Source organism: Brienomyrus brachyistius, chromosome 1 (assembly GCF_023856365.1).
Source record: "Brienomyrus brachyistius isolate T26 chromosome 1, BBRACH_0.4, whole genome shotgun sequence".
Lineage (NCBI taxonomy): Eukaryota > Metazoa > Chordata > Actinopteri > Osteoglossiformes > Mormyridae > Brienomyrus > Brienomyrus brachyistius.
The window spans coordinates 13760360-13775732 of NC_064533.1; the positions used below are offsets into that span (position 1 = coordinate 13760360).

At 45.0% G+C, this 15373-nt stretch overlaps 1 protein-coding gene across 1 annotated transcript in view; it reads right to left on the minus strand.

Annotated features, from left to right (window-relative positions):
• Positions 1–440: 440 nt before the first annotated feature.
• zdhhc17 (zinc finger DHHC-type palmitoyltransferase 17) overlaps positions 441–15373 on the minus strand; it is a 29713-nt gene continuing 14780 nt past the window's right edge. Inside the window, exons 8-17 of the mRNA XM_048970527.1 lie at positions 14657–14782; positions 12451–12593; positions 11914–12016; positions 6997–7119; positions 6231–6293; positions 5851–5944; positions 4750–4833; positions 4281–4438; positions 3355–3449; positions 441–2995 (exon numbers count right to left, since the gene is read on the minus strand). Of these exons, the coding sequence (XP_048826484.1) occupies positions 2857–2995; positions 3355–3449; positions 4281–4438; positions 4750–4833; positions 5851–5944; positions 6231–6293; positions 6997–7119; positions 11914–12016; positions 12451–12593; positions 14657–14782 (1128 nt within the window). The 3' untranslated portion in view covers positions 441–2856. The remainder of the gene's footprint in view (positions 2996–3354; positions 3450–4280; positions 4439–4749; positions 4834–5850; positions 5945–6230; positions 6294–6996; positions 7120–11913; positions 12017–12450; positions 12594–14656; positions 14783–15373) is intronic.

Consider the following 15373-nt stretch of genomic DNA (forward strand, 5'->3'; position numbering starts at 1 on the left):
ATCAGAATATACAAGGCCCACCGATCATCATCTTTGACAGCCCTGCTTTTTAGTCTCCAACACTAGTCCTGGAGAGCATCTGTCCAGCTAGCTTTAAATGCCAACCTAATTATCTATCTCTGCAAGATTAGATTATGTGTCCATAAGCAGTCAGCGGCTTCATGTAAATGAGAGAGATACATGTTTGATTAAAATCACAGTATTTTTGATCACAGGACCTCCGAAAGGGCAGCGTTTGTTCTAAGCAACAGGAGACTTTTACAACGACGGGCATCTAATCCTGCAGAAACCATAATCGGGTTGGGTGGCTCAACACCAACTGTGAACGGAGCTCTGTAGAACCAGGGCTGTGAGACCGTACTTCTGTAGATTAAAGCCTCTTTGAGATGTGGTCACAGGAGACGGTTTACAGTTATACGTTAGTGAGAGTCCACACAACCTTTGCATTTGAGGACAGCTTTTATGAATACAGCCTGCTTATATCCAAAAGGATTCTAATGCGGACAGTCAAAACAACATTCCTCGGCAAACCACCTTTTTAATAACGCAACAGTAAATAGCGTTACAATCCCAAAGCTTTGCCTTTAGGTCCATTATACCAAAAAAGAAACACTGTCAAACCCTCTTTCACAAAAAAAAAAAGTGGACTTTTTGTATATTTTATACATTTAAACGAAGTGTTTATTAAAGCCATTAAAATGGTATCATGCCCAATATGGAATTAAGGTAATAGTCAAGGGCTAAGAGGCACTGTAAAAACATGAATCAGTCATGTGTTTTCATGTGGTGTTCTCAAGTGAAGGGGCATGCGGATTCTTCCTAAGAGCTATCGCATGCCTATCTTTTAAAAAAAGAAAAACACACAATTCAAAAGTGTCGTTTGACCTCAACACAATGAGAACCAAAGAGCCAAGGTCGGAGGCCGAGTAAAAAGACTCCGCCCATTACAGGTGACAGGAGCTTTTGTGCTGTCAGGGTCCAAAGGCTGGACAGCATCGCTTTGCAGCGATCGATCTGAAACCCGCATGCGGCAGCCGGACGTTGGAGACGCGAAAAGGAAAAAACGCTGCAGCCTGCTCTCGTAATTTCACATCATCTTTCCTCGCAGTTTATGCATCCAGCCACACGACAAACTCCAGAGATACAACATATAAAATCTATTAAAAAAAACGAAAACAATTCTGTTATCCCCTGACACGGAACAGTCAGAAAATTTACACCACGAAAGATGGTTTTTCTGGCACTTGCAGAGACCGATGCTGCCCCTGAAGAAACATGAAGAAACTTGGGGACTGGAGGAAAAAAAGGTATCCCAAAAGTACTCACACATCCACTATTTACAGACACATGGCTCCCCTTTGGCTAGGAAACACAGGACAAATGGTCAAGCTGCTGGTGAGCAGCTCTGCAGGATGGGAACACGGTATGGAAACTGGCTGGTTTCAAAGCATCACGCATGCAGTGTTCTCACAAGGTAAGATGCCTCAAGACAGCGGCAAGGAACGTCGCCAAGCGCTAATGTCACAACTACGTCACGGCCTAAGGGAGACCGGATGAAATTCAGAGAGCAGCTTAAAACCCAACGGCGACGAAAAAATTTCACGGACGAAAAGAACTAACTAGCTCATTTATGTACAGACAGACGATCTTTACACTCGTTTAAACCTGTTGCTACTGCGTAGAGTCGGGCTTGTATGAAAACAAAATGCTAGCGGCCACTGCTGCCCTGTTGCCCCCAGGTGACGTGGCCTGTCCTCTGTAAACGCAGAATTGATATTCGGAAGGCCGGTCTGACCTACCATTTTAGCGGCAGGACGAAAAGCAATCAGTGCATCATATTAACAAGTTAAACAGGGAAAAAAATAATTTAAAAAACGGGAAGACTCCTCCCTGTAAAAAAATAACCATTATAACCAACAACCACTTAAACCATTATAACCAATAACCACTTTAACCATTCCATAAATCCCCCCTTTTCACTATTTCAGCGGCTTCCAAGTCTTTGAAAGACATGATCATGTATCCTCTAAACTACACAATGGCAATAATAAATATTAATGTTATTAAATACATATATATGCATTTATACAAATATATGTTCTGTTATTTGCTTTCAAACTATAGTTCTGTACTGGACCACATCATCTATATAATTAATTACAATAAAACTTTACACGTACTACCGGTAACATGATCAACTCATCTATAAATAGCTTAAAAATAAATACTCATGTAGCTGTTACTCGGTGGTGGAATGGGTTCCCGAGCCGACTTTCACTCTCGCCTGTCCATAGGGGTCACCCGCGCTGAGGTGCCCCATCCAAAGTTTCCGATCCCAGACCCGCTCTCCCCTTCACACTCCGGAGTGTTTCGTTTTTCCTCATCTCCTCTGGAATCCGTTTCTCTAGGATTCTGAGGGTTTTATGGAACAGCTAAGCTTCAAGTATGAACCAAAAACGTAATAATACTCTTAACAGAACAGAAAATAATTTAAGGCTACACAAACGGAAGCCATAAAGTGACAATGATGAAGGGAACGAAAAGGAAAACAAACGTATTGCATGTCTTGAAATGTGAGACTCCCGTATGGAGGGCAGATGAATCCCTTTATGCAAGCCTTCTCTTCTTATGCTTGCCCAACATAGGTGGCAGTCATACACTGTCCATGTCAGGGACCATGGGGTTAGGGACTCTGACAGTGGCCATGTTGTGTCCTGTACGGTATGCGAGTGTCCCGGCAGATTTCAGTCATAGCAAAAGGAGATGATCCCAAAGGGGCATTCCCAAGAATGAACCCCTCCCCCTAAACCTCCACCCTGCACTTCCGGGGGACCTCTCCAGGACCTGTGCGGACCGCTACACCAACTGGTATCCCGAGCCGGACGTCTGGTCGTACTCGATTGTGTACTGCGCGGTCCAGTCCACGACCACCGGCCGCATCAGGCCACAGCAGCGATACTCAAAGAAGTCGATGAGGTTCCGCACACAACCATGGCTGAAGAGGAAGAGGACAGAACGGCAAGGATTAGTGACACATTCAGAGAACCTCAGACTTGTGGGGACTCTCCACCCACACTGACCACTCCTTTGCACAAATTCAATGACCATGGGTGACATGTAACATGAACTGGGAGAACAGCTCCTTTACATCCACGTGTCCATTATAGCCTGGGATCTTCATGTATCAATCGACTCATTTTTGGCACATTTTCCAGCTCAGGTCCTGGAGCCTCTTTACACCATAATTTGCTTTGATTGTGAAAGTGAATCCTGTTTTTTTACTCACGTTTCATACATTAAGACTTGAGAATATCTAAGCCCGTTAACTCTTGCCCCTAGTTCGCTTGTACTCACTTGAAGGGGCTCTCGATGGAGGTGGTCGTGACTTTAAAGTGCTTGTATCTCCTGGCGTTCATACGCTCATTTGTGGTCACACCAAGGCAAGCAATCTGAAACAGGAAAGCATGAGCAATGCACCATCATGTTCCAGGAGGTTCACCGAGTGACCGAAGGCTGGCAAGGCTGAGCGCAATCTTAAATACTTTCACCCGGCTTGTTAAGCGCTGGCAACTTACAACCTCAACTCAAACAGAATCTCTAAAGAGTTTACTGACAATGGACAAGAATATAACAGAAGGGTTTCTTTTTTGTGAGCTGAACCAGTAACTGCATACCTCAACGTTAGTGGTGCTTCGATGTGGAAATATATCAGAATAACTGATATTTGTCTAGTATTACTGATAACAGAAACCAATAACCAGGTCCGTAGGCAAAAATAAATTTAATGGGGTGTCTGGCAACCCTACCAATAGATCCCACCGTGAATGTGTGTAGCAAATATATAAAATAATGCATGCAGTTAGACTTAGCACTGACTTGGGAGACTTACGTGTGGTGAATTAGCCAATAAAATCCCTCATTCCTTTGCTAGAGAAAGCGGGGAATGATCCAATGCAATCATCTCCTTTATGTTAATAGCTAAAGTTTTTAGCTCCAGTGCTAACCAGCTGGTAATATCGACCGAGACTGGGCCCACTGGACCCATGCAGAGTTCTTGATTTTTAATGAGCATCTGCCGATGTGTTACTGAATATACTGTGCATCTCTACTCAGAGTATTTTACAAAGACACAAAGTCTGGCGTTATTGCAACTGAAACTTCAGCTAGACTGCATTTCTTCCCCTTTCCATCTGTGTAGAGAGATCAGAAAAGTCAACACCATGTTTGGTGACATAGAAAGCTCTAGCTGGGGTCCTCTGCTGGCCTGGCGAGGCACTTACCTGGTACATCTGGCACATGATGAGGACGGCCACCCACATCAAGTGGAAGATGCTGTTGAGGAACATCCAGAACATCCACGGCGAACAGGTGGCGATCTGTGTGATGTAGGTCCAGAGGCCATCCTTGGAGTAACTAGTGGCACAGTGGATCCTCCAGTCTAAGAGCGAGGCGGCACCAAAAAAAAAAACAAATCAATGTGGGTCTCCTAGAACCATGACACACTCCATTCAGGAGACCAGCCAAGCTCAATCCAGCATTCATACACACGTCATGCCTTCTAGCACTTCCTTTGATTATTGTACTTATATAACTTGCCTACAAATTAGTGTTTAGCAATTACCAGCTTCAAGGCAAGGACCAGGGCCAATTTAAATGCAGATCCACAAGTCGGAGTGATAATTACGGACTAGTGAACGACACTCGCATGGAAGCAAAATTTGCCAAAATTGAGAAAATGGCCAAGCTTACAGCAGATGCAGCCGTAGATCATCCAGCAGATCATGCAGAGCAGAAAGAACAAGTATCCCATGAAGTAGCGGTGATTCCCACTTCCTGGGAACAGCACAAGAAACATGGCTGAATCACATGTCAGGGAGCAGGTGAGAGATGTAGAGTTTCCCTGCCGAGATGCAGGCAGCTGTTGCACAACCACGTGCCTGAGATTCTGAGTGGGAGTGACATGATCAGCTACTGAAATTAATTGCTGCTTATGATACTAATTTACTACTGGTACCAATTAATGTTTCCATTCCAGAAAAAGTGGACTCTGGTGTGCACATGTGTACATGCCATACATGTCACAAGCCCTGTTTAATTTACACACACAGAATCACATGTGCAGGCAAGTTCTGTATGTCTAACACACCCTTCCTCCTTTGAACACCTAAATGTATCACTCCCCAATTCTGATAAACCTTATATATCTAGATACTGCACTATGGTGTGTCCCCTACTGATATCACATCAAAACAACATCAAGTTTCTTGGCAACACAAAACGTATCAGCAGCCCGTCAGACCTATAAGAATGTCTTCAGAACAGACAATGGGCTACAATCCTTCAGAAGCAACTATATTAAGTCTGTCTCCCAGTGCTGACTCACCTTTCCTGTCTCCCTCCCCTCCCCATTTCCCATGGACACCTGTCCAAACAAGAAAACAACCCCCCCAGGGGGACCCTCAACTGCCCTGCGCCACTGCAGTGTCTGTCATGTGACTCTAGGGAAAAAGAACAGGACAGGATCCGCATGTGGCTCGGGCAGCAAGCCACCGTCAGGCACGCCAGCCTCTTACACCAGGCTCCAGCTGGTCACGGGGCACTGGAAGCGTGGACATGGCAGACAGGCTCCTGCTCATTCCCCTGCCGTTAAATTGAATTTCAGAGTCCATCCAACGGAATTTTCCGGTGCGCTAATCCGCCCTGAAGGGAGTTATTCTCTGCCTCCAGCCATGTGCTACTGCTTAAACTGGAGTTCACTCCCAGTAATAAAGCTGTTTCTCTGGGGTAAGTAGGGGGGGGGCATCTGCAGCTGATGCAGCAGGGGGTAAAAGCCACAATCGGGATACATACCCACACAGTTGCCCACCCAGGGACAGTGGTGGTCGAACTTGGCGATGCAGCGGTTACACACGGCGCAGTGTTTGGACCTCACCGGCTTCCGTATCTGCGGGACGCATTTTATAAGGGGAAATCAGTTTGCCTCACATTCATAGGGCCACTGCCGCAAATTAGCTCCCAGTATGAGGTAATGCGACTAACAGCATTTAATGAAAGCAACAAATTCAGTTGATTGTGACGCTTCTAAATGCATACCTTGTTATTTCCAAAATAAAACCAGAAATCTGAACCATTGTGCCAACTACCACCCACAAAAGCTCAGCAATCTGGCATATTTATAGATTAAATAATGAATGAGATGTTTTTATATTTTGTAAAATGATGATTGTTACCAGGCAGGTGCTGCAGAATATGCTCAGGTCCAGATTTCCTGTTTCTGCTAATTCAACAATGGTCTGCAAAAAGGAAGGAAAACAGTTATGCAGACCCCAAACACACAGCTCTGCCACGTTGTCCCTGTACAACAGCGCAATTCGAAAACATCCACACCACTAAGGCACAGAACCACAGTTAAAGTTTAAAATCTGCGTGTAATTAAATTAAGCTGCTCCGACAACCTCACAAAGCTGTCCGTCATGACTTCTCATGCAGTGGTGCTGGCTTCACTTCACTGAAGTGGTGCACTTTGAAATCCATCGTCTCGGCCTGGGTTATCGGTCCGCTGCGCCACTAACTATTACCATGGAAACCACAGCGCTTTCAGGGTAACTGTGGTTACTGGAGTAGCAGTTCTGACCAGAGGGGGACACTGATAGAATCTAGTCATGCACAGGGGTGTGCCCAAATATGTCTGACCACACCCAAGGCATCAGGATTTATGAGGATAATGCTATTTATAGTCTGTCATTAGTGCAAACCACTGGGATGTATGCAAGAACTACAACATCAATATAGCGAGTTAAATGACAGGTTTCCATTTTTACTGCTAACTTTAAACGTAAAGCCATGTGTCGATAAAAAGACCTGCGCTAATAAGTAAGAATGCCACCAATCTGGATGTACTTGAGAAGATAGTTAGCTTCTCAAGCCGATTCCATGTTTCATCAGGCTTAAAATGACACACTGCATTTAGCTGGAGAAGGGCCATGTGGGCCATACCTTCTTCTTCTGCTCCTCTGAAGCTCTGATGATCCCGGGATCGGATTTCCAGGACTTGCCAAAGTTGTAGAACAGAGCGGCGCTGGTCAGGAGGAAGGGGATGTGGATCGTCACCAGAGGCAAATGTGCCGTTCGTTAAGGACCTGTGTTTCTGGAACTTTGCTTTGCCAGAAGGTAAGGGAGGCGACACAAAGCCCCCACACCTGCATATGTAAGCTCCATACAGCAGGGACACTGGAGAACACACCACACCAGGGGTTCTCAAACGTTTTGATCAAAGGCCCACATCAGGTTTTTGTCCAAAGTCAGAAATCCGGAACAATTTTCAATAACAAAACAGCACTTAATGAACTTTAATGAATTAACAATAACTTTTGAAATTAGACATTAATATGCTATGGAAACTTGCAGAGACTGGTTTAACGTCTGCCGATCATTTTGTCATGGGGGGTAGATTATGACAAGTTATGTGTGGGTGAAGTTTGGTTCTACCTTGTATTTTTGTACTTCAAACCCTATTAAGCTTTTTTATGTTAACCATTTCAATTCATAAGGGGCATCAATCTGGGTCCGGATTAACTTCCAAATCGGCCCGCATCCGGACTTTGAGAACCCTTGCACTAGACACTAGTGATCACCATAACAGCTGCACCACGTGTGCATCTCCGCACGTCCCACTGCAGCTCACACTTCAGTTCGCTTCTGCCCTGTGACTCCAACCGTAAACCATCAACATCAGCCTACGTAACAGAAGGGGTTATACAGAGGCTAGACAGACTTGCCCCTCGGCTGCTTGTGACAGACCACTGCAAATTTACCGCATTACTCCTCTGCTGTTAGGTTAAGCCACCAAGGTAAACCCGAGTGGAGAGCCAGGAGACAAGGCCCAGCTCTGACGGGGTTAGACAGCTCGAGTGACACTGGCCCGCGTGAGTGACTATGACATCATGCCACACATACCATAATTACAAAGCAGCACTGTAAAACGAGCGATGTGTTTACATTTCGTTTCGAATAACACATCCAGCACCCGCTGTACCTTTCTCCACAGGATGCAGACTTTTTACAGAGACTGTGATATCACCCAGTTGGACACCGAAGACGACCTTATGTGGTTCAAACCTAAAGCAAAGTCACAAAATCCCAGGACTGCACTAACAATTAGAGTAATCACCAGATATTTCAGGAAGTATGCCAACAACAGGAAACCCTTATGTAAGTTGATGAACATCACTGTAGTGATCTGGAAGGCACTATTCTATCTGAGTAAAGGAATTAATGGGGATGCAACCTAAGCAGAAGAGAAACTACAAAGAGAGACAAAACAGTGGCTTAACAGATAAACTCAAACCTGATATATATGCTCAACACCAGCCTTCTCCTATAGGGAAATACAGGGTTCCATTAAAACGTGCTAAGAGAAGCATTTAGCGGTTAGCAGTACCAGAAGACATGAATTAGCTTTGTGGCACAGAAACCCCTTCATCACAACTGTAATTAGAGGGATCCCACTCCCCACCCATCCCAGACAGACTAATATATCACAGAACAATTCATGCTAAACTGTACTTTGCTCAGTTCTGGGCAGTTAATGTGGACTAAGTAACTCGCATAATATAAGGGCTGAATGCATCACGTGAATGTTGTGAGTCTGAATCCTGGCTGTATGTGACTATAGTCCCATTGTTATTCGCCAGATTTATTGACTGCTGAACGGTAATGGTGGCTTATAAAATGCACCCAATGTCTAGAAAAGAAAAGCTTAAACTGCAAAACAGGGCACAGACAATGTTGATGTGAACCACATGCTACATTTCCAGGTAAAAAAGATCTGATCTTGCCAACGTGACCAAACATGCTCTGTTGTTCAAGCTAAACAAATCTCAGATTTTGCCTTTCCTTGTGCAAAGAGCTGTGCCAAAAACCACGTAAGTCTTTTTTTATACTAAATGTCCTTTTACCTCTTAAGTAAAACAGCTGTTTCTTGAACAATTGAACATAAGAGAAATGAAAAACAACGACGTGGCCCAACTCTGATGGGGAGAGACCCGTTACATAGGGACACAACAGCCACATACCTACTGGAAAGTCATTTAATTTCTTTAAACTGGGGCAAAGTGCATTTGGTGCTCCGGCTGTCGTTACTGAGCTGCAGGGGAAAGTCACAGCAGACAGCAGTTTATGGTGATTGTATCGTCGCCAGCTACATGTCGCAACAATGTCAAAACAGGAGGACAAATCCATTAGAAGAGAAGGTGGCTGCTGTAAAGCCTGTTCTGGAACGTTCCTTGTGTAAGTATTATCTGTCTCACCACCACTCCAAAAATGCTTTTGTAATAAGGACTCTCTCACCATAATGTTATGCTGATTACCTCAATAAACAAAATGAGATACACAGTACCAGTCAAAAGACTGGACACACCTACTGAAAATCATCTGTTTTTCCACAACATAATGACCCTAAGTTGCCCCTTCAATGCCCCGAGGCCTTTTACTGTACAGTGAATAACACAGACAAATGCAGTAAAAGCAGGCGTGTCCAGACTTTTTACTGTAAAGAGGTGCAAAAACACAATTAAAAAGTATAGTCAAGCTCATATTTATAAACGAATACTGGTAGGAAACATACTGGAAACAAAGATCTCAATGGGACTGACCTAATGGCCACAAACAGAAGGCCAGTAGGCTTCCAGGAAGGTAAGCAGTAGGCCGGGGGGCAGTGCTGAGAGCTCCCCCGTCCACGATGGAGAGTGACCGCAGACACAAACTCCAGACAACAATGGCTGTCCCCTAGCCAGCCAGGCCATTTTTAAACCTGGCTCAGGTCACGGCTCCACCGCGGAGACCTTCTCCTTCGGGGCCATCGAGCGACTGGAGGTCCACAACGAGCTGCTGCGGAGTAATCCTCCATAAAACCACCAGCGTTCATGACCAGGTCACCAAGGACGGGAACTCCACGGGAGACCTTCGGGGGGACCAGCGCGATCGGGACAGCCTGATCTCGTTAGAGACTCATGGGGAGAGAACCGCCAAGGCATGCAGCTACACATATGCCAAACAAGGGCCACCACGGCAAGCTGAAACATCAGGTAATTAGGCCGTTCCATAGGAGCCATTTAATGCCAGATAATGACACGTGGGAGGAATTCATCTGTGATGAGCTACTGGCAGAGAGCTCTTCCATCAAAAGCAGATCAAAGGGCATCCCTTTCTATTGTGTTCTATTAAAAGTAACGATCTTTTGTATTATAGCACCCCGCCCGATTTGTCAGCAGTGCCGAGCCAAAAGCACCTGAGACAGTGCTGCCCCGCCCTGGATTAATCACAAGACACCTCCCGAACAGGCAGCAAGGAGAAGTTAACCTTCATGGCAGGAGTCCAGGTAAAACACATCATACAGACCTGATGTGCACCCACGTCTGGACCTGTAATAACCAGAGGAGATTCCAGTCGGTCAATCAGAAACTGGCACCGCCCAACGAAACAAAAGCGGCCAATGGGAAGCTCTGCTGTGTCCAACCTTAACTGATGAGTTTGCTCATATTGCGCACACACAGGCTGCGGGCTGTTAGCATGATTGATTTTCTCCAAGAGAAAAGTCAATAAGTATAAAATTTTCTCTGGTGACATCAGAAGACACTGGCCTGTTCAGGCAGCCAACCTCATTAGGCACGAAGCTACGCTGCTCATACAGAAAGACACTTAAAATCTGATCAGATTCTTGACCACGGTGGTGTCAAGCAGGACTGTGACATCTAGAGACGAACTGTATGTTTAAGGACTTGATGATGCTTCCCCCCCCCCCCCCACCTGAGGCCCGAAGCAGCTCAGTGTCCCTCACATGTTCACTGTTCCTGCACTTTGATCCAAGCTGTAAGCTTCCTTCTGGTTGTCACGCCCTGGTCCTGTTTGGATAACAAATCCCTCGCGTCGCTCAGCCCTTGTGCCTTTTTGGAGACTCAGGAAACGTGATATGGCGCTGATAATTTGGGGACAGGCGCGCCTCAGACAGAACTAATCAAACCGCACAATAATCCTGAGTGCTTGTGTGGTAATGTTGTAGTTCAGACCATTAAAAGGATTAAGGGATCAAGGTTAAATAGACTGAAGATGTCATTACATTAAGAGAAGCTTTTCACACAACATACACTCTTTTCGGATAATGTTTCGTCAATTGTAAATATTCATGCAAGATAATTGCAGTAATTATCAGTAATATTCTGGCAGCTTCCATTAATCTCTAAGCCTTCAGAGTTTGGAACCGTCACGTAAAACAGGTGTGTGTGTGTGTGCGTATGTATGTGTGTGTATAGAATCAGCTAGCATCAGTTTTTGTGGCAAATTCAGCTCTTAAACCGTCCTCAGTACAAACCTCAAGTTCAAATTTAACATGACCAGAAAGCAGATGTAAGTGTCGCCATGGGTCACCGAAGGAAACGGGGCAGTGCGGGGGGGGGGGGGGCGGGGGGGGGGCGGGGGCGGTCACCAATTAATTCTGCAAATGCTGCGACGCACACCAGCTAATTAGATGACAGCAGATGGTAAAGAGGCCTTCTGTCTGCTCTATAGGGTCTGCAGAACTCACAAATTCCTGCAATGACATCTTAGTGGTCTCTGGACAGCGGATGGACCTGCATCAAACTTCATTCCATCCATCTTTGCCTTTCCCCATAACGACCTACCTTCCATCAATGCCAGAAACGGTCTAAGTTCTCCTTTCATAAGCTATAGCTTAAAGACCAGAGATCCTAAGCTAGGGGTGCTAAAGTGACTGTACCTTCTCATTGATTTAACCTATAACTAAACATCCATGATCTGAGTTTTTAACATTCCCGGTCCTTGAATACAGCAAGTCTGGCAGGAATAAGGCGGCACGCACAGCAGAAGATCACAAAGTTAGCCCAGAATAAAAAGGATATCGTTCCAAAACCAGAAGAACCAGGTGACGTACATCCAGAACTTGGTGGCCAGGTAGATACCCAGGGGCAGCGCACTGTGCATGGAATGATCAAAGAAGGACCTGGGAATTAAGGGCACATAAAAATATGATTACTTAGTGAAGGTTCCCTCCCCGGCTCACCCTTCGCGTAAGTCTCAGAACAGCACTACGTCCCCAAATCTGCACCCCCATTTCACCATGCTATGTGTACAGCCCCTTACCAAGGAAATCATACCACACGCAATGAGCTAAAGCAACTTTGCCACATAAAGCAAACACAAGTTTACATTGTACACTTTTACCATTATAACACAGTAAGGACCCAAACAGACAGCACGTTTATCATTCCAAACACAACAGATGATGCATTCCTAAAGTAATGTAACACAAGCTCGATCATGCCATTGAGCTCCTGTAAGCAGTCTTCCCCAAATGGCTACTTCATGTTCCCATATCTTGGGCTCTCGGAGCAACGTCACGGAGAGCTCCGACGCGAGCTGGCACCCAAGACGTACTTGGAGAGGAACTGCACCGTGATCCACACTGCAGCGTACATCAGCCCTTTGATGAGCCAGGAGTCAATGTTCAGGTCGGCGATGAAGCCCACCAGCCAGATGACCAGGAATGGGGTACCCAACATCACTTTCTGCCGGAAGTCCTGAAAGACAAAGGGGCAAGGGTCAAACGTAGGTGGACAGCTCACAGAAGTAAGGAGAAACAGACCGCAGAAAACTCCATTCATCCAGAGGCATCACTTGTGTCTTCTTGGGAAGTATTTATAAGACTAGCCGTCTTCTGCAAGGACATTACCATCATTTAACCTTCTCATCCACAGACATGACACACTGAATCAAAGTAGTCAGGGTGTGCTACTTAGTTGGCGTTAACCTTCATAAATGTTCAGCAGTTTTTATTGCTCTACGAAATCCATTTCTCCACGACGTCTGCAGTTTCGGGAAGCTCCATATGAAACACAGGAATACAAGTGCCCCGAGGAGATCAATGCACAGATTCATCCACCTAAGCGGAATCTGCAGTTTTGGGCATTACGGCCATTGAAGCTTTTAGTGCGAGAGCTCCAGGGCGATTTCAGACGGCCTTGAGTTCATGGAGGATGAAGAAAAGGCCTGTATGCAGATTACAGAGACGTCTGAAATCATCAGGCAAAAAAAGTTCTATGCAAAATACAATTTGCATTTGGTCAGAAATACTTACGCTTCAGCAGTTTCTCAAAAATTTTTGTATGCTTATCTTAGTTGGTTTTAGAGTTGAGCCAGAATATTACATTTTTGAGATCCATATCTACGTTTTAGACCTACAATCATTGACTCACACACACACGCACTCACACATATATATACATATATACACACATTATATATATATACACACACACACACATTACATATATATTTACACATATACACACACATTTATATATATAAATAAAAGGACACAAACAAATCAAGAGCTTGGCTTTCAGTAATAATAGATTAGCTCGAGCTAATCACCGGAGCCGCTGCCAGACACTGTGCACAGGCCACCAAATTGAACGTTAGCATCTCCCACGTCAAGGAGCAAACAACAATTTCTTCACAAAGGAGCATTTTCCCCTAAGTCTGGGATTCTTTACAAAGACATTGCAGCTCCAGTACTAACATGTCGGTCATACTGTGCCGTGGACTGGAGCCAGCCCACACAGAGCTAATTTGCCGAATGGTTCTCAGCGTAACTCCAACTATATCCAACCGAAAAGTGCCGTGCGTAAGACACCAATTCTTACATCTACATTTAATTACTGTGCTGTTGCTTTCAATCTTACCTATTTAAACAGCTTGATATTTCAACAGGGTAATTGAGGTTAATTACCTTGCACCAGGCACAGCAGTAGCGACTTAAATGACTTGGGTTATGACTCCATGTATTTAACCGCAGCACTATTTATAGTCCCTGCTATTTTTATGATGCTATTTATTGTTTTGCAGACGCCGCTATTCAAATAGGCTGATGCAGCGTTGAAAATATTTTGTTCAGTCCCATATAATACTGGAAGAACTCGCATGTACCTTGTGTGTGCAGCAGCGATGGCCACCAGAGGCCATCAAGAGCAGCCGTTTGGGTCACAGCTGGTTGCTGAGGACATGCAGGGTGCAGATCAGCAGATCAGATCACTGCCACTCCAATGGCACAGTCCGACTGGACTCTTAAATCACCCCCAGCTACCTCTGATGCTAAAGGCACAATGTTTATCACACCACTCAAGCGCCTAGTTTACTTTTCTATCTATTTACTTAACTTTATCGCGTTCATGAATGCATTTTCCTATGTCATAGTCTTGTTTGCTGTTGTTTACAAACCTTGACGCAGGGAAATGCCCAATAATTCCCATGTACTTCTATATCTGTGTAAATAGCAAATAAAGAGCGTTCATCAACGCCAAGAATATCATATTTGCATTCTTGGCAAGAAAAAAAAAAAACTTGGAATGTAGTGAATCATGAGATTGTCCTCGCTGGCTTGATATCTGGGGCTGGACACAAACGACATACGGGGATTTTTGGTTCATGAGTATTGGAGTTTTACTTCAGCAGTGGAAGACGACGTCAAACAGGTATGTGAGAAGAATGGTCAATTACGCATATTAATAGACACCCAAAGTCTCAGGTCAATTCAACTATGCTTCAGATCCCCCCCCATTCATCTACATGCTCCGCTCCACACCTTGTCCGCTTTCAGCCTCTTCAGGTAGGATGGGCTGTCGTAGCCCTTGGCCTGTCGAGCTTCCTGCAGATGGTTCATCATCCAGGCGTTCTTCCTCTGCTTGGCCAGGTCCAGTGCTGTCTCCCCCTGCACACAGACACACATACAGACACACACACACACACAGACATTAGTAACAGCAACCAGAACTCTAAAACCTCTCATGGCGTTCACTGTGATACCAAACCTGACTAAATGCTAGGGCTGGGAATCACTTTTCCCGATATCGGTGCTAAAACGACACTTTTTAACAAGGAGCCGATGGAAAAAGGGTGCATGAAAACTGAAGTGTTCCCCCCTTAAACATTTAAAAATTAAATACTGCACGTCCCGATATCGGAACGCTTTTGAGTGGAATACAGCCACACTTTAGACCGTTTAGCTTTAGACATTTTCACCATGTTGAAGGTAGCTACTAGCTAACGGCAAGCGTCTGCTGACACCAGAACAAATATATCGTTAACTAGCGATGATACGTGAGAGACGGTGTTGCCTGAGCACCAGAGGGCAAATTTTTCAAACCGACAGATCAGGCATTTAAGTGGCACCAAAACGAGCCACCGAAGTCTGCGCTGCAATACGGTCAGATACAACCCTACTAAACGCACTCAGGAATCAGCACAAGGTCACATAATTACGCAAGGTTTTGCTTCTTTTGGAGCTAGAAGTATGAAAAGT